This window comes from Monodon monoceros, unplaced genomic scaffold (assembly GCF_005190385.1).
Source record: "Monodon monoceros isolate NGI ecotype Baffin Bay Population unplaced genomic scaffold, NGI_Narwhal_1 Super_Scaffold_5, whole genome shotgun sequence".
Lineage (NCBI taxonomy): Eukaryota > Metazoa > Chordata > Mammalia > Artiodactyla > Monodontidae > Monodon > Monodon monoceros.
In genome coordinates, this window is record NW_021703782.1 from 64,857,375 (window position 1) to 64,878,688 (window position 21,314).

Genomic DNA, 21,314 nt, shown 5'->3' on the forward strand with positions numbered 1-21,314 from the left:
GGGAAATGTAAAGATAAAGGTGCTCACTGGAACAAAGCCTCATTCTCAACATCAGGGTCCATGCTGGAGATGCAGCCCGTGAAGCTGGGGCTGCTTAGAGGTTCTAACCAGGATGAAGCACTGTAACATTTGGGTGCTTATCAAATTAACGTTCCCCTTACCTTTAAAAATTGTGAGTCACTATATTGTACACCTGTAGCTTATACAATAGTGTACAGTAACTATGCTTCAATTAAAAAAATAATGTCCCCCTTACGTGGAATGTCCTTCTCCTATCGACTAAACTCCCCTTGTTCTTCAGGGCACATTCTGGTGTAGCCTACCCCATAGGGCCTTCCTTGCCCTGAGCCACAGAGCACTGTCACTCCTCTGAACCTATAGATTCTTACTTTTCATGATCTATTTCTTAGGCGGCGAAATGGTAATTACAAAACAATATATGATTACACTTTATTACAGTTAGATTTAAAACTCCACAGGGGCAGGGCCTTTGCCTGCTTTATTCACCTTGGCACACTACTGGGCACAGAGTAGGTGCTCAGCAAATATTTTTTAAAATAAAAGACTGTACATATATGTGTTCTGCAATTTCTTTTCCCACTATTATTTGAAGTGAAAATATTTGTGCTGGACAACACCCCTTCTCTGCTGGCTAGATATGACCCACAGACTACCAGTTGCAGCCTCTGCTCTACAAGTAATTTATGGAGCCCAAGGCAATTGTCTCCCTGTACCCCAACAATTCTTGGCATGAGAATGGTAGAGATCACATGGCGGCAAATAAATGCACAAGGAAGTCCAAGTCATGTTTTGAACTACTGAGTTTTTCTTTTTTATTGCAAAACATTTGTTACAGATATTTCAGAAAGTTTCTCCCGTAGTATCTGCCAACCTTTGCTTTGAATTATATATCTAAATGAACAAGCTCAAAGTGCACTGTGAATCCAATAAGAGACCTTTAAAAAAGAACAATTCCTCTAAGGATTTATATATATTTATAATGTCGATAGATATGCAAACCACTGTCTATCTATACACAAAGAACGAAAAGATGTATATATCTTTAAGAAACCCAACTGCAAAATTGTTTATAGGAGTTCATTTAAAAATGATATTTGAATAATTTTCCCCATTATAAACTATGGTTAGAACGTTTACAAATGAGAGTCTAAGTTCTGTGTTATGAAACGGCTGTGAGTACAGTACACTGCATGGACTGTTCTGCACAGCAGGAGCAGCAATAAAAACTCAGGTCAGACACTGAAGTGACAGGAAGCGGACAAGCCTCGATACAATGCTACGGTACTCTTCTTCTGAATCTCCCTCACAAAGATCCTGAGTTTAGGTACAGAATGATGCAGCTGGCAAATATACATGCACATATCATTTGGGAGAACAGAAAGAACCCTGAGTAGGGTGAGTTTCCTTCCCTCCCGCCTCCATTCTCAGTGTATTTTGTGTATATACTCACTAAGTTGGAATCAAGAATATGATCCTGGTGGGCTCTGATTCAGAGGTCCCAAACTATTGCCTCTGGGACTGAAAGCTGCTGGCAGACACGTTTGTTTGGCTACCACAGTGTTTGCACATCTGAAAGTGAATGTCTTTGCAGCAGGACACATGTTCTCTCGTGCCCTACAAACCCAACTCCTTCCTGTTGTCTTTCGCCAGCCCAGTTGACACATTTGTGTTCTGGATCCAGTCCCTCCACATATTTGAGTTTGCAACCCCACAATCTAGATGCAGATGGCCGGTGCTGATGACATGTGAGAAGCTGGGGTGAAGATGTGAGGGTTGGGATTCAGACAGGCAAAGAACGGATGAGGCTGATGCAAACACCAGCCAAGTTAGGAGCATGTGGGGTAGAGTTGCGGGGAGGATGAAAAGTCAGTGCGAAGGTGAGGGCTGGACAAAGTCTGCATGTTTGTAACCACTGTTTCAGTTTACTGTGCCAGTGTCCAGAGGGTATTGAGGTAATAGAAGCAAGAGTCAACTGGTCTGGCAAAAAACACCTCGTGCTGGGCCAAGAGAAAGGAAGAAAGTTAAGGGGGTGAAGAAGGCTATGCATCCAGGCACAAGGCTGAACACCCCTCTGTGTCCCACAGCTCTCAGCAGCCTGCCTGCTCCAGAGGAAGGCCTGGGTCAAGGTTGGCATTGATGCTCATCAGAAAGCCTATGGCCTTCTGGCCACACATGTCCTTTTCACTTCCCAGCACACAACACTGTGTAAATAGGCAATAGCCTGAAGGTTTAGTGGGGCCAGCAGACTAGGTAAGCTAGGGGAGGGAAAATTCACCCCACTCTTACCACCGTCGGGATTACTTGGCCACTGAATTCCTCTCTTAGATGACATGTAGAAACGGTCATGTGTTGATTTCATTATCAGCAATCAGTGCAAGGAATTCATCAGAGAAAAGGTAACACAACTACATTCTCAAACGAATTACAAAAGGAAAGGAAAAAAAATCTTGTTTTCCTTAAATCAGAACCAACCCCTCCTTTGGTTGACTCTAATCTGAGAAAGAGACTGTTTGACAGGTAAAAAGACGCGAAAGCTTAGGCCAGTGCAGGCTGAGAGAAAAGTTCTCTCTACTTGTTGAGAAGCCATCATTTATAAGATGTGTAAATTGTGCAAATTGGTCCCTCTCTTGTCCAGATGTTGAATGGCTTCTAACAATGAAATGGTGATTTCCTTACAAGGCAAACTCTTCAGAGTCACCCAGCGCTCAATCACACACCCAGTCACCCATCTCCCGCCCTCCCCTGGGCCAGGCTCACACAGAAGGTGAAAAAAGCCCTAAGGTAGGAGCGTGGTCATATGTTGTTCACTGGATTCATTCATACTGATATGTGGACTTCTACACTGTCACGAAGGGACTTCTCCCTCTCATCCCTGTTTTAGCAATTTGCACTAATGGCCCTAAAGAATCAGAAACATGTCTTTCATATATCACAGATGCACCAACACCTAGACCTTGGTAAACCCAAGTGGTATTGGCTAGCTATATCCAGGTCTCGCATAGCTATAGGCCCTGTGGTTAATACTTTAGTCCATATTATTTGTTCAGAGCTTAAAAAAATAATAAAAAATCCTTGGTTGCTTTTTTGTTTTTAATTTAAAAAAACTGGACATAATCCCCAAACAGTGTAAGAAGCCCGACATTTTGAGTGAGTTCCTAAGTGTTAAAGTGTCACAGCAGGCAACAGTAAAATGTTAAGTGCCTTTAAAAAGTCAAAAGAAAGGCATAAAGCAGTGCATGCATTTTGTTGCCACAAAATTAAGACTGGATTTGGAGCGGGATTACTTCATTTAAGTCACATTACTATTATTAAAGAATAGTGAGCTATAATGCAATATCTAGAACAAGGATATAACCACCTACACACTAGCATCACTTTATCTAGAAACAAACATATCAGTGTTACTACATGAACATATTTATAAAATACTGTACACTGCTTCCACGTTGGGTTAGCAGATGTAAACAAACACCTAATTCAACTGGAGCTTAAAATACTATTTTCAGTTCATTTGTCATATAGTCTTTTGTATAACATGCCAGTTTGTCTTTCACAGAATCACAACTTGCCTACCACAGCTCACAGGGCTGGTTAGAAGATGCACATCAGCTTATACAAATATTTTACAGTGGTCTACGGGAATGTGAAAAACATAAAGCAGATCGGGAACAAAAGTGCCCATTTCATGAGGATGCTAAATAACATGGAATTGGGAACATCATTAATCCTTGCAACATGTGCTTCTTTATTGAATGTTACAGATGTGTAAATGATTATAAAGCTGTCCTGTAACGTTCATTAATACAACCACATGCTACAACTATGCTGAGTTAAACACAGGTTACATATATGTTTACATGTGTTTTATAATACAGCATTGCCCCACACACATTGAATGGTATAGCCTATAGATATAGCATGATCGATGACTGGATAATATTCATTATCATTACAGAAGTTAAACAGCCTAAACATTCAGAAAGATTAGACTGTACAGCCTCAGAAACTAGAATAAATGTGCTATCCAGTTATCTACCATAATATTATCTATAGAAACCATCTTTTAGAATACATTTGAAACATTCAGAAGAAACACATTTTGTGTTCTTGCAAGTACATTTTTCTCATTCGATTATTCTGATATATATGTTTTAAAGGGGAAACTTTCAAAGTGCTATATAATATCCTAGACCTGGAAGCTTAGACTTAAAAAAAAAATCCAGTTCTGTAAAGTGCTGCATTCTGACCCCTAATACACCTTCTGGCTGGAGAAATACTCAAACTAGTCACGGCAATTACACTCAAGCTTTCCAGCTTCACTGAAATCCATTAAGGAGCGGGTTTCTAAGTATAAGTATAAAGTATGTTGGTTAATCAGGAATTTCCATGGTCATTTTCATTAAACATCCTTACTTTTCTTCTTTTTCAAAAGGGCTGAGTAATTAGAACAAATCATGACATATAGTAGTGTACAAAAACTGGCACCTTAGAAGCACATGATTAAACCAAAGCTATTTACTTCCTTGAGCGCTCTATGACTTTATTTACATTCCTCAATAACTTGCTGCTCACGGGCTGCTTAACTCACAGAGACAGGTAATTAACGTCCCCTCGATCAGGGACATGGTGAAATAAATGAGCTGGACACAAGCTGACTGTACAAGGCCACAGAATCAATGCCACATCGGTGTGCAGAACACCCAGAAATGGAAAGAAATGGATGGAAGCGTAATACACATGTAAGTGCACAGGAAAGAAATGGCTCATGAAAGTTACACAGGTTGTGTTTAAAGTCACTTAAATTTGGCTTATATATTTCACACACTTCACAAAAGATGTAAGAACTTCATTTTCATGCACAACAAAAGGACCAGGTAATCACAAGGTCAGGGCTGTTAAATACTTTGTTTCCCAGGTTCTGCTCGGTTCTCTCCAGAAATCACGATGAATGGAAACACTCATGCTCATAATTTCTTTCCCCTACTTTCAATCTGGTCCAGAATGAGGCCCTGGAGGTGCTGTGATATCCTGCTCTGTGGTCAAAGAATAACGATTTCACCTCCTTCTTAGATTCCTCTACAGATTTAGAGAGGCTTCTGGCTTTGTAAATGTGCTCCATACGTAAAACCATCAAAGTGTTAGGATGTAAGTACATCAAACTAGCAAAAGCTAATCTAAGGAACAAAAATAACAAAATCTTGGTTCAAACTCTGGTGCTGAGACTTGGCCTTCCCGAGAGTCACCGAGGAATGGTCTTGAAATGTCAAGTGCCTATTACAACTGCGTTGATTATGAACAAACATGGTTCCTCCTCCTCATTATCAATCAATATGGAACCAGGGGTGCATGAACCCTTTAAGGTATATTGCAACTTTGCATGTATGTACATTTTTTTCTGGGAAGCGGGCCCAGAGCTTTCATTAGATCCTCATAGAGATTCGTGACTCAAGGAAGTTTAAGGGCAACTGATCTATTCTCAAATGTGTGTTCGCTGAGGGGGAAATAGCCAATATGGAGTTCAATAAAAATTTAAGTGTTTCTAGAGCAATTATATATGAGAGACTCTGGTGACTTATTTCTTATTCACTTAAATCCAAGGAGTGAAGAAGGAATTCTTTAATTCTTTATATGTGGCCACATCATTATCTCTACAACTGAAAAGCTTGTTCAGAAGGTTTTGGGTTTTGTTTAAATATTTAAAGGCTAGAGATTTTGTCCATGTACTTACTTGATTTCACATAATGAGACAATTTGGAGTTCATAACTACAGAGAAACAAAAGAGCCAGGTAGTATTTGGGGTCAGAGACATTAAGTCCTTTTCCTTAAAGATCTTTGTTCGCTTTGAAATCAGTGATCCAAATAGGAATCCGAAGGTTTCTTTATCCCACTTTAAATCTAGATTCGGGTCTAGAAACGTATGCCTATATTCTCGAGTCCATAATACTATCTGGCTTACACTGGCTTGTCTATTCTGATTGTACTTGGCATAATTGCTTTGTGTAGGAGAAACCAGACTAAATGAGACGTCATGACAGCAAGTGCTTCCGCACAAAAAGGGGCAGAGGGAAGGTAGTGAGTCATGTTCTAGTTTGGTACAAGGAAAATCTGAGGTCATAGGGATTTAAAAAATTCATAATTTCAATAACTGTCAAAATTTAACATAATGAACTCTTTCAATGGAACTCCTTGGATATTAAAAAATCCTGGTTATATCTCAAGGTGATAGAAAAGTCCAAGCCTTTTAAGAAAGCTCTATATGTCTGTTTATATACTATATATTAACATGTCTCCCTGGGTAAATGCATATATATGTATATAAGCAGCATATACTACAGAACTCTTTACATGTTTATTTGTTTTCTATTTTAGTCTACTGTATCTTTTTTATAACTCTGTGTATAAGAAAAATATTCATGGTATGCCTGCAACTGATGGCTTGGGTTGATACCAAACTCCCAGTCAATTCTAAGGTTATTTATGGTTTTGAAACTTCCTTAAAAAGTGCTTTGGAACATCCCATAAAAAAGATACCAGCCCTTGAAAAACTCCAATTAAATTTACGCTGAGCTCAGATTAAATGGCAAAACTCTAGGTATGAAAATATCTACATGTAACCAGATATTCATATACAAAATGCTCGCGTGATGAGTGGTGCGGAAAATTGGCAGTTACATCCTGGAGACATTCAGAAGACATGGTAGACTCATACAAATGATGAAGGTCACACAGCAGCATCACACATGACATGGATGGTGAGAAGATAACAGTATCCCATATGGCAGTTTTAGGTGAGTTCTGCCTACTATTTTTTTAAGTTCACTATTACATATTCAGTGAGTGGCTTCACTGATGACAGGTGAGATACAAAATAAATTAAAAAATATAAAATTATTTAATTACATTCATCCTGAGCTTGCTTGACTACACTTGAATGCCCACTGTTTATAATAAACCACTTGACATCTGTTTTTAACATCAATTCTTCTTTCATTTTGATTGCAATACAAAAAGGCATTTCTTTTCCCTTTATTTTCTTCAAAAAAGATAAAAGTTGTGGCACCAGAAACGAATATAAAAGAGACAGGTGAACTATGACTGTTACCTTGTTTTTTCTTTATAATGATCAATTACAGAAGTGTTGGCATGAGAAGGATGTGGGACGTTAGGTAGAACTGCTTGCTGCCGGCTTATACTGAATAAAAAGGATGCTCTTCATCAGTCACCAGTGATGGAGCCAATGTGAAAAGAAAACAGAATTGAAAGTTTAGAATATCTCATTTGTATGCTGGCTATTCTATTTTATTTTTGCAATTTAGCCCTGCATCCTAAAACTCTTGATAACGGTCAGAAATGGAAAGATGACTCCTGGCACGGACAGTGCTTGAAGCCCCATTCATTCCCAGAACTCATGGCTTTCTGAAGTGACTAGTGATACACATTCATCTCGACCCTTCTTCTCCCTCTTTCCCCTCCCTGTCCATCAAGTGTGAACATGACTTAAATCCCATGTTTGGCACTGGGCCAGAACAAATGCTTTCTTGATCTCTGCCCAGAAGTCACCTTTGAATTAACACCTCCCAAAGCAATATTTCTTTTGCTCAGCTAAGAATAAAGCAGATAAGTTTCAAGAAACGGGAACAGGTGAATTTTGGGGAGAATTTTAGGGCTGGATTCTTGAGCCTCCTGCAAAGCTTACTGGAAGGTTTAGTTGTGTTTGCTTTCAAAGCTGTGGGAAGCGGATGTTCTGGAGAGTCTCCTCATGGACAGACTGTCCCCTCGGCCCTCTGGCTTGGAGGACTTACTCCTCTGGAAGGGATTTCTCAGGCTTGCTGCGTTCCGCTGCCTGTCGAGCTTGTCACTGATGGAGAAGCTCTTCCTGGTGTGTGCATATGGCACACTTGGCTCCTCTGCTGAGTAGCTGCTGGCACGCTCTAGCTTGGGAACTGTGATGTTGTTGGACAGGGTTCTGTCTGAATTATCACCCTCCTGGGGGCGTATTGCAATGGCAGCTCTCCGGCCCTTGGCCTCATTCTCCTCACTGTCAGAGCTGGGGTGACTCAGTTCTGCTTCTCGTTCGGGATGGCAGCATGATGAGTCCTCCACTTTTCCTCCGAGATCTCCTGGGAAGGTGGCTCTGTCAGCAATCACTTGAGGGGCATTGACACACCTTGTGTCAATACAGTCTGTAATACTTGTGTATTCTGCTGTTTTCACAGGCACCCCAATGTTGGCATAATAGCTCCTCAAAGGAGAAAACATAAAGCTGTGAGATTTCACGATGGGGGCCTCTTCTAGAAGGAAGGGGGTGGTGGCTAGGTAGCGGCTACTTTTGGAACGCTCGATGGTGTGGTACATTGGAGGGTCAGTGTCCCACAGGTTTTGGCATTCCGGGTGGTGGGTATAGTCTGAAGAAAAAGATTTAGTGTCCATGGAGGTGATGTCCTCGAAATCAGTGTTCCGGCTTGGAGGTCCATCTGTGGGTGCAAGAGTTGCATAGGCACTACTTGAAGGAGCTGTGGAAGATACTGGAGCCGAAAAGCTTGGCTCTCCCAGCCCAAGGATGTTCATGGAATTGTCCAGAGGGTCTATATCACAGTGGAGCTCATCCATGGCAGAGACATAGATGTCTATACATGAAGACGGTCTCCTGGAATCAGGAACAATGGCCAAGGTGTTTGCAGGGGCTGCAGGAGCTTTGGATTCTTTTGCTACAGAGTGGGAACTAGTAGCTCGGTGTAGGCTCAGGGACCTTTCTTTAAAAAGACTCTCCAACTTTTCTATCCCACCTTTGTCTTTCATACTGACTGAATAGAAAGAATGGCTTCGCATACGGGGCATTAGGGTTGGAGAAGTTGGGGACAAGGTCTCCTCACCTGCAGGATCTATACTCTCTTGGAGCTTGAAGGTGTTCCCCTCCTGGCTGTTGAAGCTGCTCTGGCGGACAATGTAGGCTGCGTCTGTGCAGTCTGAGGAGGTCCGCGAGCGGATTTTGTTGGACTCGGCCCGCTCCAGACCCGTCAGGCGCTCCAGGGCCGTAGCCATGCGCCCAATGAGGTCCTCGAGCTGCGCCAGCCGGATGTCCACGGTCTGGAGCGAGGCCCTCATGCAGTGTTCCCTCTCGTTGACTTCCTCCAGCCGCATGGACATGTTCTCCACCCTGGGAGGGAGAAGAGAGCCAGTCACTTGGGGCTGGTTTCTCTGCGGGAGGCTGGAGAGCACAGAGGGGATCAGAGTTGCGCCCGGACTCGGTGCCCTCACTGTGCCACTGGAGGGAAACTAGGGGGGTGGGGACGAGAGGATGGCAGTGACTCTGTCACTGAGAATCACAGAATCTCCACCTTCTGGAGCTGGAAGAGGCTTTAGAGATTATTGAATCCAGCTGTTTTTAGCTACTAAACCCCTTTTCCCTCAGTGAAAATTAATGCTCAGTCCCAATAAATACACACCAAAGTTGAGTAGTAGTTCTTGAAGTAAAGCGGGCCGAAGTCCCACCTTTTCCCACCCTCCTGGCTTCGCTGTGGCTTGGGGCAGGGTTCAATGACCTAAATAAGTATTAGGGTGTTGGCTTATCAGTCACAAACCAAATGAGAATGTTACATTTGGATAACTTTACCCAGACTTTTGTAGTAGAATTGCAGAATGTAGCTATTCTTACTGCAGTGTACATTTAAATTTGTATTCTATGGACTGGGATTATGTTTATTTTGCATTTATATAATAATCTTTTGTTGTTGTTATTCAAAACAATCCTTTTAGAATGTAGTGCCTCCAAAGGAACTGATATAGTACTGTCACTGGGTCACCCGGAGCTGATCTAATTTAACCGAATCCTTTCATTAATAAAGGAAAATCAAACATCAAGAAGTTCAGCCAAGATTACATAGAGTAATTTATGGTAAATTACTCTGGAGTGGCTATCAATAAATAAATAGTCCTACTCCTCTGTCTCTCTGGGTAGCTGATCACAGATGCTTTATATTACAGTTATTTCTCCAGGCCTTGACCCTCCCCACTGGAAATTCTTAGGTGTGTGACCTGTCTCATATTCCTGTTCCCATTTCTGTGTTGCCAGCCCAACACACGCCAGGTGTCAATAAAGGGTCACTGAGTCAATCACCGTGATGAACTTGATTTCAACTGTCCAATAGGTTGCCTGGCCATTTATTTATAAAGACAGAGACCACACATTTAAAATAAAATTGTGCCATATTTTCACCTGCTCAGATTAACTTGGAAAGGACAAACCAAAGCCAAGTTTTGGTTTGAGCTCAAACTTTCACTTTTAGATGCCCAAAGGCAAATCTTTTGGAGAATCTAAATAAGATCCATTCACAACTTTTTTGGGGAGCATAAAGATACTTTTCCAATACTTCCAATATGCACAGCTAATCACTGACTGCTGACCCTTAAAAGGAACATGGCTGCATGCTTTACGAAGAGCGGTGGGCATCAGAGCTGGGTCCCTCCAGCTGGTGTAGTGGTGGTAGTGATGGCGATGGCGGGTTGACAGTAGCAGTGCCTCTATCAGAGAAGACTGTACGTTTCAGTGCCAGAATGAAATGTGAGGCATGTGGTCCCCCTCACTGAGGAACCTGAGGCCTTTTAAAAGCCTCCTCCTCTGCTGCTGTAGCCTTGGGGCCCATTTCTGCCTCTCTTAGCAACAACCTCCCAACTCACTCTACCTACTCTGCTCTTTTACCTCTCAGCTTCCCTTCACTGGTCCAAGGTTCTGGACTGCTCTCGAGAGGCCTGCTTTGGGAACATTTTTTTCTTTTGCTCCTTCCTGCTGCTCCATAGCCAATCCAGAGCCTCCCGGGGTCCAGGCACACTCTGCCATCATGTCCAGGTGTATTTCCAGCAGACTTATAAATCGAGCAATTCTGTGTCTGGCAAACACAATGCTATTCATCCAGCTAACACAGATGATTCAGAAGGAAAATTCAACTTTCCTCTGTTTCACTTTGTTTTGTGGTATAAACATAGCCTGAGAAACAAATTACTTACAATAATAAGTTTGTGTGTCTTACAGACTTACAATTCACTTCTTCACCATCTAGCCTATGGAGTTTTCAAGTATTACAATTTCATTTTTTTTTGTAATTCAATAAGCTTTGTGTAAGTGGACAAAAGTACTTCTTCATTAAAGTCAGGAGAAGGACAGATGGTACATTTCTATAGAATGAGGAGTTTTGTTTGGCATACCCTAGGTACTGGGTCCACCTAGCTTTCTAGTGTTGGCAGAGTAACAAAAGGCAGTATAGTTTTCTTCCTCCCTCTCCTGCCCTTTCCTGGAGCCTGGTGTATACAAGGTCGGTATGGAAAGAGATAAAGATGCTCTCTGAGCATAACTGCATGCGATCATTAGTTTGAGCATGGTGAGCTATCTCCCTGCACTGTGGGGACCCTCCCCTCCCTGCATCCCACCTCGCTTTAGCCCCAAGATCCAATACTGCAGAGAAAACTAGCAGGTGAGAGGCCAAGCTAAGGCACCAAGAGGCAATTGAAGACTAAGGACTTGGTTGTGGGGAATAAACGGAACCCAGAAACTAAGGAGCCCAAGAGGATGGGAGGAAGAGAGGGGAGGTACAAGGAGGAAGAGGGTCGTCCAGGAAAGCAAGGAGGTGCCCAGTAGAGCCTCAAGAGCAAAGATAAAGAAGCATGGCTCCAGGGGATGGAAGTAGGGGAGGAAAGCCTGCTAGAACAGGGCCAAGGAGCTATTCTTCACCAAATCTTAATTCTCCTGTGTGCTCTGAGGTGCTTTGGAATGTAAGATTTGAATTTAAAAAAAAGGAAAAAAAAAAAAAGGACTGTTTGATCCATTTCCTTTCAGATTCTAGATGTGTTTAACCACCTAATTATATCATCAATTAGAGCACGGATATAACTGATAGGGGTTTAATGTAGGAGTTATAAAAGAATAAACGTTCCTAGAGTCAAGTTTACATATGCTTGTTCCATAAATAGAGTACTTCTCTTAATCTTTAAAAAAGAATTCTTGAAAAGTTATTTGCAAATGGGCATGCATCACAGATAAAAATAGGTCTGAGGAACAAACCAAGAGTTTCGAGTCATGATTGCAGTTTCTAGGAGCTGACTCTGGTCAAATAAATCAGGAGATAAAATGGAGATAAGAATTATAAGAACTTAAGGATCAATAAGAATTCTTAAGGAGATAGATATGGGAAGTGACTAAGTAAGAAAAGAAAAAGGAACTGTGGAAAGGAAGATGTTGTATGAAGGAACACTTTATTTTTCTTTCCTTCTTTCAACTCTCCAGACCTTGCATGGCTTATTTCAGAATAACTCACAAGGCAATCACAATAGGGACCCAGCAGAATCCTGGAAAGATGTGAGGTGGCTCCTGTTCCCAGGAGGCCAAGAAAGTGACAGCCAGGAGCCCATTAGAGAGGACAAAATAGGCTGGTGAAACAAACAAACAAACAAAAACCAGGTAGTAAAACAACCAGCCTCTAACAGCCAATGTGATAAGGAAAAGGGCATTCAAAAGAAGATTCTGGTGGCACAGAAAATTTCAACTTCAATATGTAATTTCTTAAGGATTATTGTATTACCTTCTAGAAATTCATCTTCTTTTCTGATAACCTCAAAATGTAGTTAAAGGAAATATGGTAAAAGGAAAAAGAGAACTGGCAGACTATGCCTGCTCTAAATTTCAAATATTCCCTGGAGTGCCAGCAGTAGAATGGGTGTAGGATGAAGAGCAAAAACAATCCCAGAACACATGAGCCCAATTGTGGAGACTCTTGTTGGCGGGGGGGGGGGGGGGGGGGGGCGGGGAGGGTATACTGACACACGTTTTCAGATCAAAGGCAACGATGCAGAGCAGCTAAAGCGAACTCTTGCTTATCCACAGACTGATACCTAATTTGTGAATTATTTAAGTCCTTTAGGGTCACCTACCCTTCCCTTTGGGCCAGTTATCCTTCTCACTAACTCTGGGACCAAAAAAAGGGAGAAAAGTTTAAACTTGGTTCTATCAATGGAGATATCAAAGATCAGTTTTAGAAAAAGTCATGGTGGCAAGTGGGTGAAGTTCATTTTTTTTGGCTTACATTATTTTTTGGATTATTTATAAATTTCATATATCCTAAGTTATTCCTCTCTCTTTGTTATGAAAAATTATAAGTTGTATATGCTATTAATAGTCATTGTCTAATACGTTTTAGATCCAGGTGAAGTGAAAAAAGGGCATAGAGCCCATTGGTTTGGGAAAGATAATGTTAAGATTAAAAGATGACAGCAAGGAATAATGTATATCCCAGTTGCTCCAATTGTTACTGTCAAGGAGAAAATTCAAACTGAAACTTTTGACAGGTGCAGCCCTGCGGGTAGCGTGATGGTGAGGATAAACTGGAAGCTCTAAGTTAGGGGTCTGAGAATCAAATGCCTATAGAAGGGTAGATCAAGTGAGTAGGTGAAGCAGACAAGGCGTAAGAGAACAGAGGCAAGGAGTCTGTGTCAGCAGAGAGCACACACAGTCCAAAGGCATTTGGAGTGACTTTTAACAATCATTGCAAGCTCAACACAACAGCCCTCTGTGGGCAGATGCTGCCCATGAGCAACCAGTTTGCAAATTCTGCTTTAAATGAGTTAAAGGAACCAGAAAAGAACTTCCATCTCTGATCAACAGAAAATGTACGTGACCCTTAAAAACCAAAGGGAAGTAAAAAGAAATGCCAGGGACTTCCCTGGTGGTGCAGTGGTTAAGAATCCACCTGCCAATTCAGGGGACATGGGTTCGAGCCCTGGTCTGGGAAGATCTCACATGCCATGGAGCAACTAAGCCCGTGGGCCACAACTACTGAGGCTGCACTCTAGAGCCCGCAAGCCACAACTACTGAGACCGCGTGCTACAACTACTAAAGCCTGTGCGCCTAGAGCCCATGCTCCATAACGAGAGAAGCCACTGCAATGAGAAACCTGCAAACTGCAATGAAGAGTAGGCCCCTGCTCACAGCAACTAGAGAAAGCCCGCGTGCAGCAACGAAGACCCAACGTAGCCAAAATAAACAAATTAATAAAAAAAAAAAAGAAAAGAAATTCCAGGAGACTGCAGATAGGAAATGTTTTTTCCTGACATTCAACATCCCTGGATTCTAGGAATTATGGGAGTTTGACATCAATTGTAGGCAGCATTACTGAATGGCTTAGTCGTAGGTAATGAAGCAGATGGTATCTTTTGAGTACTTTAAAGAGATAGGATTAGTTAACACGCAACTACATGGGCTCAATGTTAATCTTGTCTCTCTTTTGATAGTCTAGACTAATAGAGAGAGACAGATGTATAATACTTTTGACGAAGTACATTGTGATTTTGGCAGGGAGGTTGACACACTGGAGTGACTAGAGAAATATGGACACCTGGCTGTCTGATTAACCGATGGGCCAATGTCATGATGAGAGGTAGTTTTTGGAGTCATGCAATATCTTAGTTCTGTCTTGGTTCACATGATCTGTGCTGGTGACATTTTGGTGGATTATGCTGAAGGCACAGTAGGTATGCTTATCAAGCAAACAATGATAGAAAAAGAATAGGATGAAAAATTAATAGACTGATGATAAAATCAGGATCCAAAATTGTCCTTAAAATGCGAGAATAATGAGCCAAAGGGGGAACAACTTAAAGAAAAATTTCACAGCGATGAATGTTAAGTCTTGATTTTAGGTTGAAAACAAACATTTCACAAGAAGAGGTTTGAGGATATTTGAATTAGCTCACGTGAAAAAGCCCTGGTTTTAATTAACTGCAGTCTCACTCTGAACCAAAGACGTGACTTGGCTGCTATGATTGTAATGCAATCTCATAGCAAATAAAATGTATGGATCAAACAATAACTACCAGTTACTGAAAGCATAATATCTCATATATGTTATCTCAATAACTTTTAAGATTCTACAGTTAGGTATTAATACTTCATTTTACAGATGGGGACATAGGTTCAGAGGAGTTAAGTAACTTGTTCAAGGTCACACAGCTAGTTACTGCAGAATTAGTATTAAAATCTTTCCATTATACTGTGTTCTTTCTCTTGTAACATGAAAAGAACTGCTTGTTCTATTGTACTCTATGATTATTAGCCTAGCATATAGCATATAGTAGATGACAAAAACAGTAAATGAATGAATAAAGGAATTGAATCTAGGCTCTAACTAAAACACAGAATTAAGTTCCATTTAGAGACCACATTTAAAGGGTGGCGTTGACAATTTAAAGTGCATACTGAGAAAGTGAGCAGGGTAGTGGGAGACCTGCTGTATGCATGGTAAGTGGTTAAAAGATCTTGGGATATTTAGTTTAGAAAAGACAAAGCAAAGTGGGGAGATGACAGTGATCTTCACCTATGTAAAATACTTTCTCAGAGAGAAATGAATTTAATTTTTTTCTGTATTTATTCATAAGGCTGGTATCTAAGGCAATTTCTCCTCTTTCTAGGAGGTGCTCAAATAGAGGCTGAGTGTAACGACTATGCATTCTTTCAAAGCAAAGTCCTTATATCCCCACCCCTAACCCAGGCCCTGTTCAGTACCTGCTTGTCAAAGTGCTGTTGGTCAGGTGTGGGGGAGAAACACTGCTTTGGGTACAAGTAACCTGTATTCACTGACCTCCCGACCTTATTCTGAATGTAAGGTGCTGAATTTTGTATGTTCCACAGTGAATAATTTTGCACCGTCCTCTCCTACTTTAACTTTTATCTTGTCCATCGTATTCTATTCGTGGTCCCCAAAGTGTGGTCCAGAACCAGCATCAGCATCACCTGGGAACTTGTTAGAAATGCAAATTCTCAGGCCCCACCTTAGACATAGTGAATCAGAAACCCAGAGTGGGGACGGATGCCCAGCAACCTATGTAGTAACAAGCCTTCCAGATGATTTTCAGGCCTTCTAAAGTTTGACAACACTGAGTTAGATGTTTCTGGTTGTTCCTGCCTTGGGTGTACACTGGAACTCAATGAGACTGTGTTTTTTGAGGACAGGGCCCTGCCTTATTGCCCTTACAGTAAAGGTCCAGTATGCATGTACTGAAACAGAACTGAACTAGTTAAAGGATGATGAGCACAGAATTTGATGGAACAAACTCCAAGGATTGGTTATCTTCAGCCAATAGTCAAAAAATCCTCAGAAAAGAAGCCAGTCACCAATGTTGCTTAATAGCTTAGAAATTTGGTTATTTTAATATAATTATCACCAGCTAGATATTGTCCCAAATAAGTGAGGGCACTGGTTACAATCAATTAGCTCATTATATTCTGGAACTGTATTGCTTTAGATACATCATGGTCATTGCTATATAAAAATGGGAAAGTCAAGGATTTTTCAGGATCAAGTTCCTCCAAGGCGTTAATGATCTCCTGAATATTGTATTGAGCCCTATACATACCATTTGGTGACAAAAATATGATTTAATAATGATCCACTTAAATAGACAATTATGGAAGTATCTTTGTATTTCTAAAAAGATTCATGCAAATAGAACATGTATAAATAAATTGTATTTTAAAGGTAGTAGCAGGGGGAGAAGCATGGGGCTCACTATGTGAAAAAACCCTTTTCCCAAGTTTTTAGTAGAGCAAAGAACCAGCTCTTAATTTTTCTGATTTCAAATCTCTGTATTGAGGTTATCTAATATGAAGAGAAAATTATAAAATATTTTATTTACTATATAGAATGTGCACAGTTAACTTATGTAAATTTAACATATGTATTCAAATGTGTGTTTATACATATTTATCTATTTATCACTCTATCCATCTATCTATCCATCTAGCTAGCTAGCTAATGTACAACAGGACAGGTGATTTCACATGCCACTCCACTTACAAAGGACATGGCCTAGAGAATGTGTGAGATTGGTAACATGGACCCACTCTTCCCTTGGTTGATTCCCTTATGCACCTCGTGGTGCTTCTATTGTGCTGAGTATAATCCTAGTGTTTAAAGATGTTATTTTGGGGTACATTTACAAATGCAAAACAAACCAAAACTACCACCACCAACAACAAAAGCAAAACCTCAAATAAACACAGACAGAAGCAACAGAAGCAGAATGAGGCCCGGGTTTAAGTTCACTTCTCTGGCACCTGGGCTTGGCCGAGAACTCGTCCTGGTCCTCTAGGCCAGTGTTACTCCAGGAGGTCAGCTAACGCCTGGGACACAGGGAGGGTGGGCCTGCACGCTGTCCTGATTTCTGGGAATTGTTCATCTTGGACATGCTCTGAAGGGTGGGGCTCTGTAACCACCCACAGAAGAATAGGGCCTTGGGGAAGAAGTCTCCTGGAAGCGTTTGTAGGTGTGGGGTGAGAGCCTCAGTTGGAGGTGCTATAGTTCCTTTATGTTTCCATCCAAAAGGAATTGGTGACAAGGTCACAGTTTACATGCCCTGGTGTCTGTAACTCTCATTCTAGTTCCCCAGAAAGAAAGACAAAGACTTCCTCGCATCTTAACACTCCTTCCCCTACCTTTCTTTCCTCCCAGGTCTGTGGTTTTCTGAATCCAAAAAGCATTTCAAACATATGCTTTGGAAATATGTCTGAGCAATGGACAATGTGTCCACAGGGCACAATATTCTGGGAACCACATGGCTATATGTCCATTAATAAATAGCTTTTTCAAGGCCTCAGCATGAGAGAGATCTTTAGATTTGCAGCTCCTTCCTCTGTTTGCTGGAAAATTGCTTCACACCATATCATCATAAAATGCTCTATTTTGCAATGACAGATGTGTATAAAATCTGTGCATGGCTTTAAACTTTATTAATATTGGCTGAGTACCTATGGATACAATCACTCAATAGCATATGTGTATATACTCACTTATCTAGACTGCATTCTTTAAAGAAATAAAGGGTCAGTGACAGAAAAATGCCATTTGTGTAATTTCTACAGAGCCACTAGAGAAAATGTATGACATGGTTAAGCAGACAAAATGTCATTTCATGAAAACTAGAGGCAACTGACTCAAAACTTAGAAGTCTGAGTCATATATCATCTGAAGTCATCAGTATATCATCCTTTTCCCATTATTTATAATTTGCTTCTGCCATCTTTGTATTGAAAGTGCTTAAAATTTAAAGTTACACTAATGCTTTGTAACACTTGGGGTGTTCTTTAGAAGAGTAGTTCCTAAATGCTGGGTTTTGAGCGCCAGCCTGGAATGAAGTCTGTATTAGTCTACAGCAAAATGGGGAAAATAAGAAAATGTAAGTTCATTTACATAAACTTAGATTTATTAACCTTAAAGGATTCTCTTCTCTTCATTTTGAGATTTTTTTTCTTACAGCCCTACTGGTCTACAAAACTATTTGGCCAATGAGATCTAAAATTATATAGTAAGTAAGTAAAAAATCTGCCTTTATTTCTTTGCTTTTATCTTGTTCTATAAGAAGAAAAAACAAAACAATTGAAAAAAAAAAACCCTCAACCATTATTCTATCTAATTCACAAGTCTCTTGCTATTGTTTATTCAGAAGGTATTGGGCACCTATATAAGCCAGGCACTAGGACCATCCTCACCTTTGGAGAAGATGCTCAGTGATCTACATGAAACACAAACTTGATGGAGAGCCTTGAGTTGGGCTGGGTCTCTCTTGGTTTATGTCTGGGTCAGAACTTTCCAATTTCTGGTCTGAGCCAGCAACTCTTGCCCTGTCCTGGACTCAACAATCTCTAGTGTCCAGGAAGGCGGCTGCTACTGCCTGCTGGAGAAGTCTAGGGTCTATAAGTCTGGGACTTTGATCTATAGACATTTCAGACAACATTCTGTTCTCTCATAAGCTTGATGATTTCTTGGACAATAAAAATAAGCACAACGGGGTCTCTGTTTTTTTGTGGCCCTGCAAACAAAATCAATTGATAAGGCATGCCATGGTATAAAACAACCCCAGGAGGCATGTACCCATGGGAACACACCTTTCTGAAGTCACTCGTATCCTCTCATCATTGGACGAGTTGAATCGGTCATCCTTTTCTCTGAAATATTCCTCTATGCACTGCTCTTCAAAATCATGTACTTTCTTGAGCTCATCATCAGTTATGAAGAGCTCTGTGGAAAAGAAATGAGAGATATGAGGCAGGGAAGAAAAAGCGATGGCACCTGACTTGTGGGTCGAATGACATTCCTAATCTAACTCAAGGTTAGGGAATGGGGCCCAGATTCTTCACTGAGTCTCAAACTAAATCCAAATCTGGTCAGGCAACTTGTGTCACTGTCCTCTTTCTCTGTGTTAGATTCATTATGGGTCTCTGAAGCTCACCTGAGTATACCTGGTTTACTGCAGAGACCGGTTAGAATTATATATATTGTAAGGACAAAAATTAGCTAAATAAAGGAAAGGGGAGCTATGCAGAGAATGGAGGTTTCTTAAAAACTCAACTTCTGGGCTGAGGAGTGTGGCAGACAGACATTGTTCATTCACCTTACTAAAAGCCCTTTGCAACCCAAGTTCCCTTTTCCCTCTTCCCACTACTGAGACTGGAAAGCCAAATACACATTTCCAGTGTCCGTTCAAGCTAGCAACAACCATGAGACCCAGTTTGGCTCAAGGAACAAAAAAAACCTGCTGCAGGAAAGGGTTGTGTATTGAGAAGAGATTTTGCTTTCCTGATAAACTAGAAGTATGTGGCTGCTTCTTTCTACCTTTTTTCCCCTTCATGCTTCTTTCTGCCCTGAACGTGAATGTGATGACTGGAAGTGCAGCAGCTATTTTGCTACCATGAGACAAGACAGTGTGACAAGGAATAGCTGACTTGGGGTCTTTGACCTCAGTGAGTCATTGTTGAGCTCTGGGCTATTTATTTACCTTTTCACTTTTTGTTGTGTGAGAAAAGTTAAAACCTTACATATTTGTGTTACTGTTAGTCTGGTTTTCTATTTATAGCTGGTAAACAAATTCATAACTGATTCAGTGGTAGAAAGAGCCCAGTGGAAATCTGAACCTTTTCTCCCCCTGAGCTTTCTACTTGCCTAAATGGGTGTTTCAAATGGAAATAGTGAATTTTGGAATTCTTAACCCCTCTCCAACTTTCCAATTTTAATGTCTCGAAAGAAGTCAGGCATTGCTGTGTCAGAGAAGTTGTTAAAAGCTTCAGACTTAGAGAAGCAGTTGATTATTAAGTGGCTTTGGTTTCAAACTTTAGTTGCACTAGTGATCACCTGGAGGTAATTCTTGGGCCACAATCCTAGAGGCTCTGGTTCAGTAGATTTAGTGTAGGTGGTCTATCTGACACACTTTGAGAAACCATGGTAGGTTGCTTGTATGGGGGCTGGATTCCCAATGGTTCTTAACTGTGGGTGGTACCCAGGGGATATTTAGGAATCTGCAGGAGCTATTAGTATTCAATGTGTGGAGGCCTGATGTGCTAAATCTCCTGCAATATGTGGAACAATCCTATATAATGAAGAATTATTCCACCCCAATGTCAATCTAATCTCCTTCCAGAAACACTGGGCTAGAAGGTGGTTGGTGGAGGGTCTTTTTTTTTGTCCTTGGAATCATGGAAAGCAGGACTGGTTTCCTCATGAAGCCATATAGGCACAACCCTTAAGGCTTGGGAAATGTTTAAGACCTAAAAACATGATAGATCCAAAAATGACCATGGAAAATCAAACTTAGTCACCTACAACTCAACTCATGTCAGGATGCTTAAATTATATATACTGCAGCATTGGGAGCATATTAACATGGTTGATATATCTTGTGGTGGGATGTCTGTAAAGTAAGAAGCTTAGAACCTATGAAGGTGCTAAAACAGCCCTGCTGGAGCCTGGTTTTATCTCACTAAGAAAGGTGTGAGGCTAAGAGTGCTCGCTTTAAGCCTCTCCTGTCTCCCTTCCAGCACCATTTCTCATCATGCATACCCTCCCATCCCTCCCAAGTCTTCGGAGCTGTGGGCAGGAAGCAGGAGGACCCAGGTGCCCAGTGGTCCTGCACGACCACCTATAGACGTGGTGGGGATTTCTGCTCTGTAGTTGCGGGGGGTTGTCACTCAAAGCTTACTCAGGCCATAGTCCCTTTCATCTGGGTCACTCTCGTGTTTTCTCCATCGGCAACACAGGTGCTGGAATATCATGGTCATGTGGCTGAATATGATCAGAGGTGGGGGCAGAACGGGCCTTTCATGGAAAGTCATGATGAGCTGATACCTCTGAAACTTCCACACTTGGTTGGATATTGATTTTACCTCAAAAAATGTATTGCTGAAATAGAGACCAGAGAGAATCAAGTGAGGAAAACCCCTGCTTTCTGGAGCGTCATGCCCCGCTCCTGCCTCAGTCT

At 41.2% G+C, this 21,314-nt stretch overlaps 1 protein-coding gene across 33 annotated transcripts in view; it reads right to left on the minus strand.

Moving 5' to 3' along the window:
- Nucleotides 1-804: 804 nt before the first annotated feature.
- TRPM3 (transient receptor potential cation channel subfamily M member 3) overlaps nt 805-21,314 on the minus strand; it is a 798,781-nt gene continuing 778,271 nt past the window's right edge. For 23 of the 33 annotated variants that reach the window (XM_029202593.1, XM_029202596.1, XM_029202588.1 and 20 more), the window contains 3 exons: nt 21,036-21,235; nt 18,949-19,081; nt 7,727-9,179 (listed from right to left, as the gene is read on the minus strand). In XM_029202593.1, the coding sequence (XP_029058426.1) occupies nt 7,727-9,179; nt 18,949-19,081; nt 21,036-21,235 (1,786 nt within the window). Of the gene's footprint in view, nt 9,180-18,948; nt 19,082-21,035; nt 21,236-21,314 lie in introns of all 33 variants that reach the window. The other 10 variants (XM_029202614.1, XM_029202612.1, XM_029202616.1 and 7 more) reach the window with 4 other exon arrangements.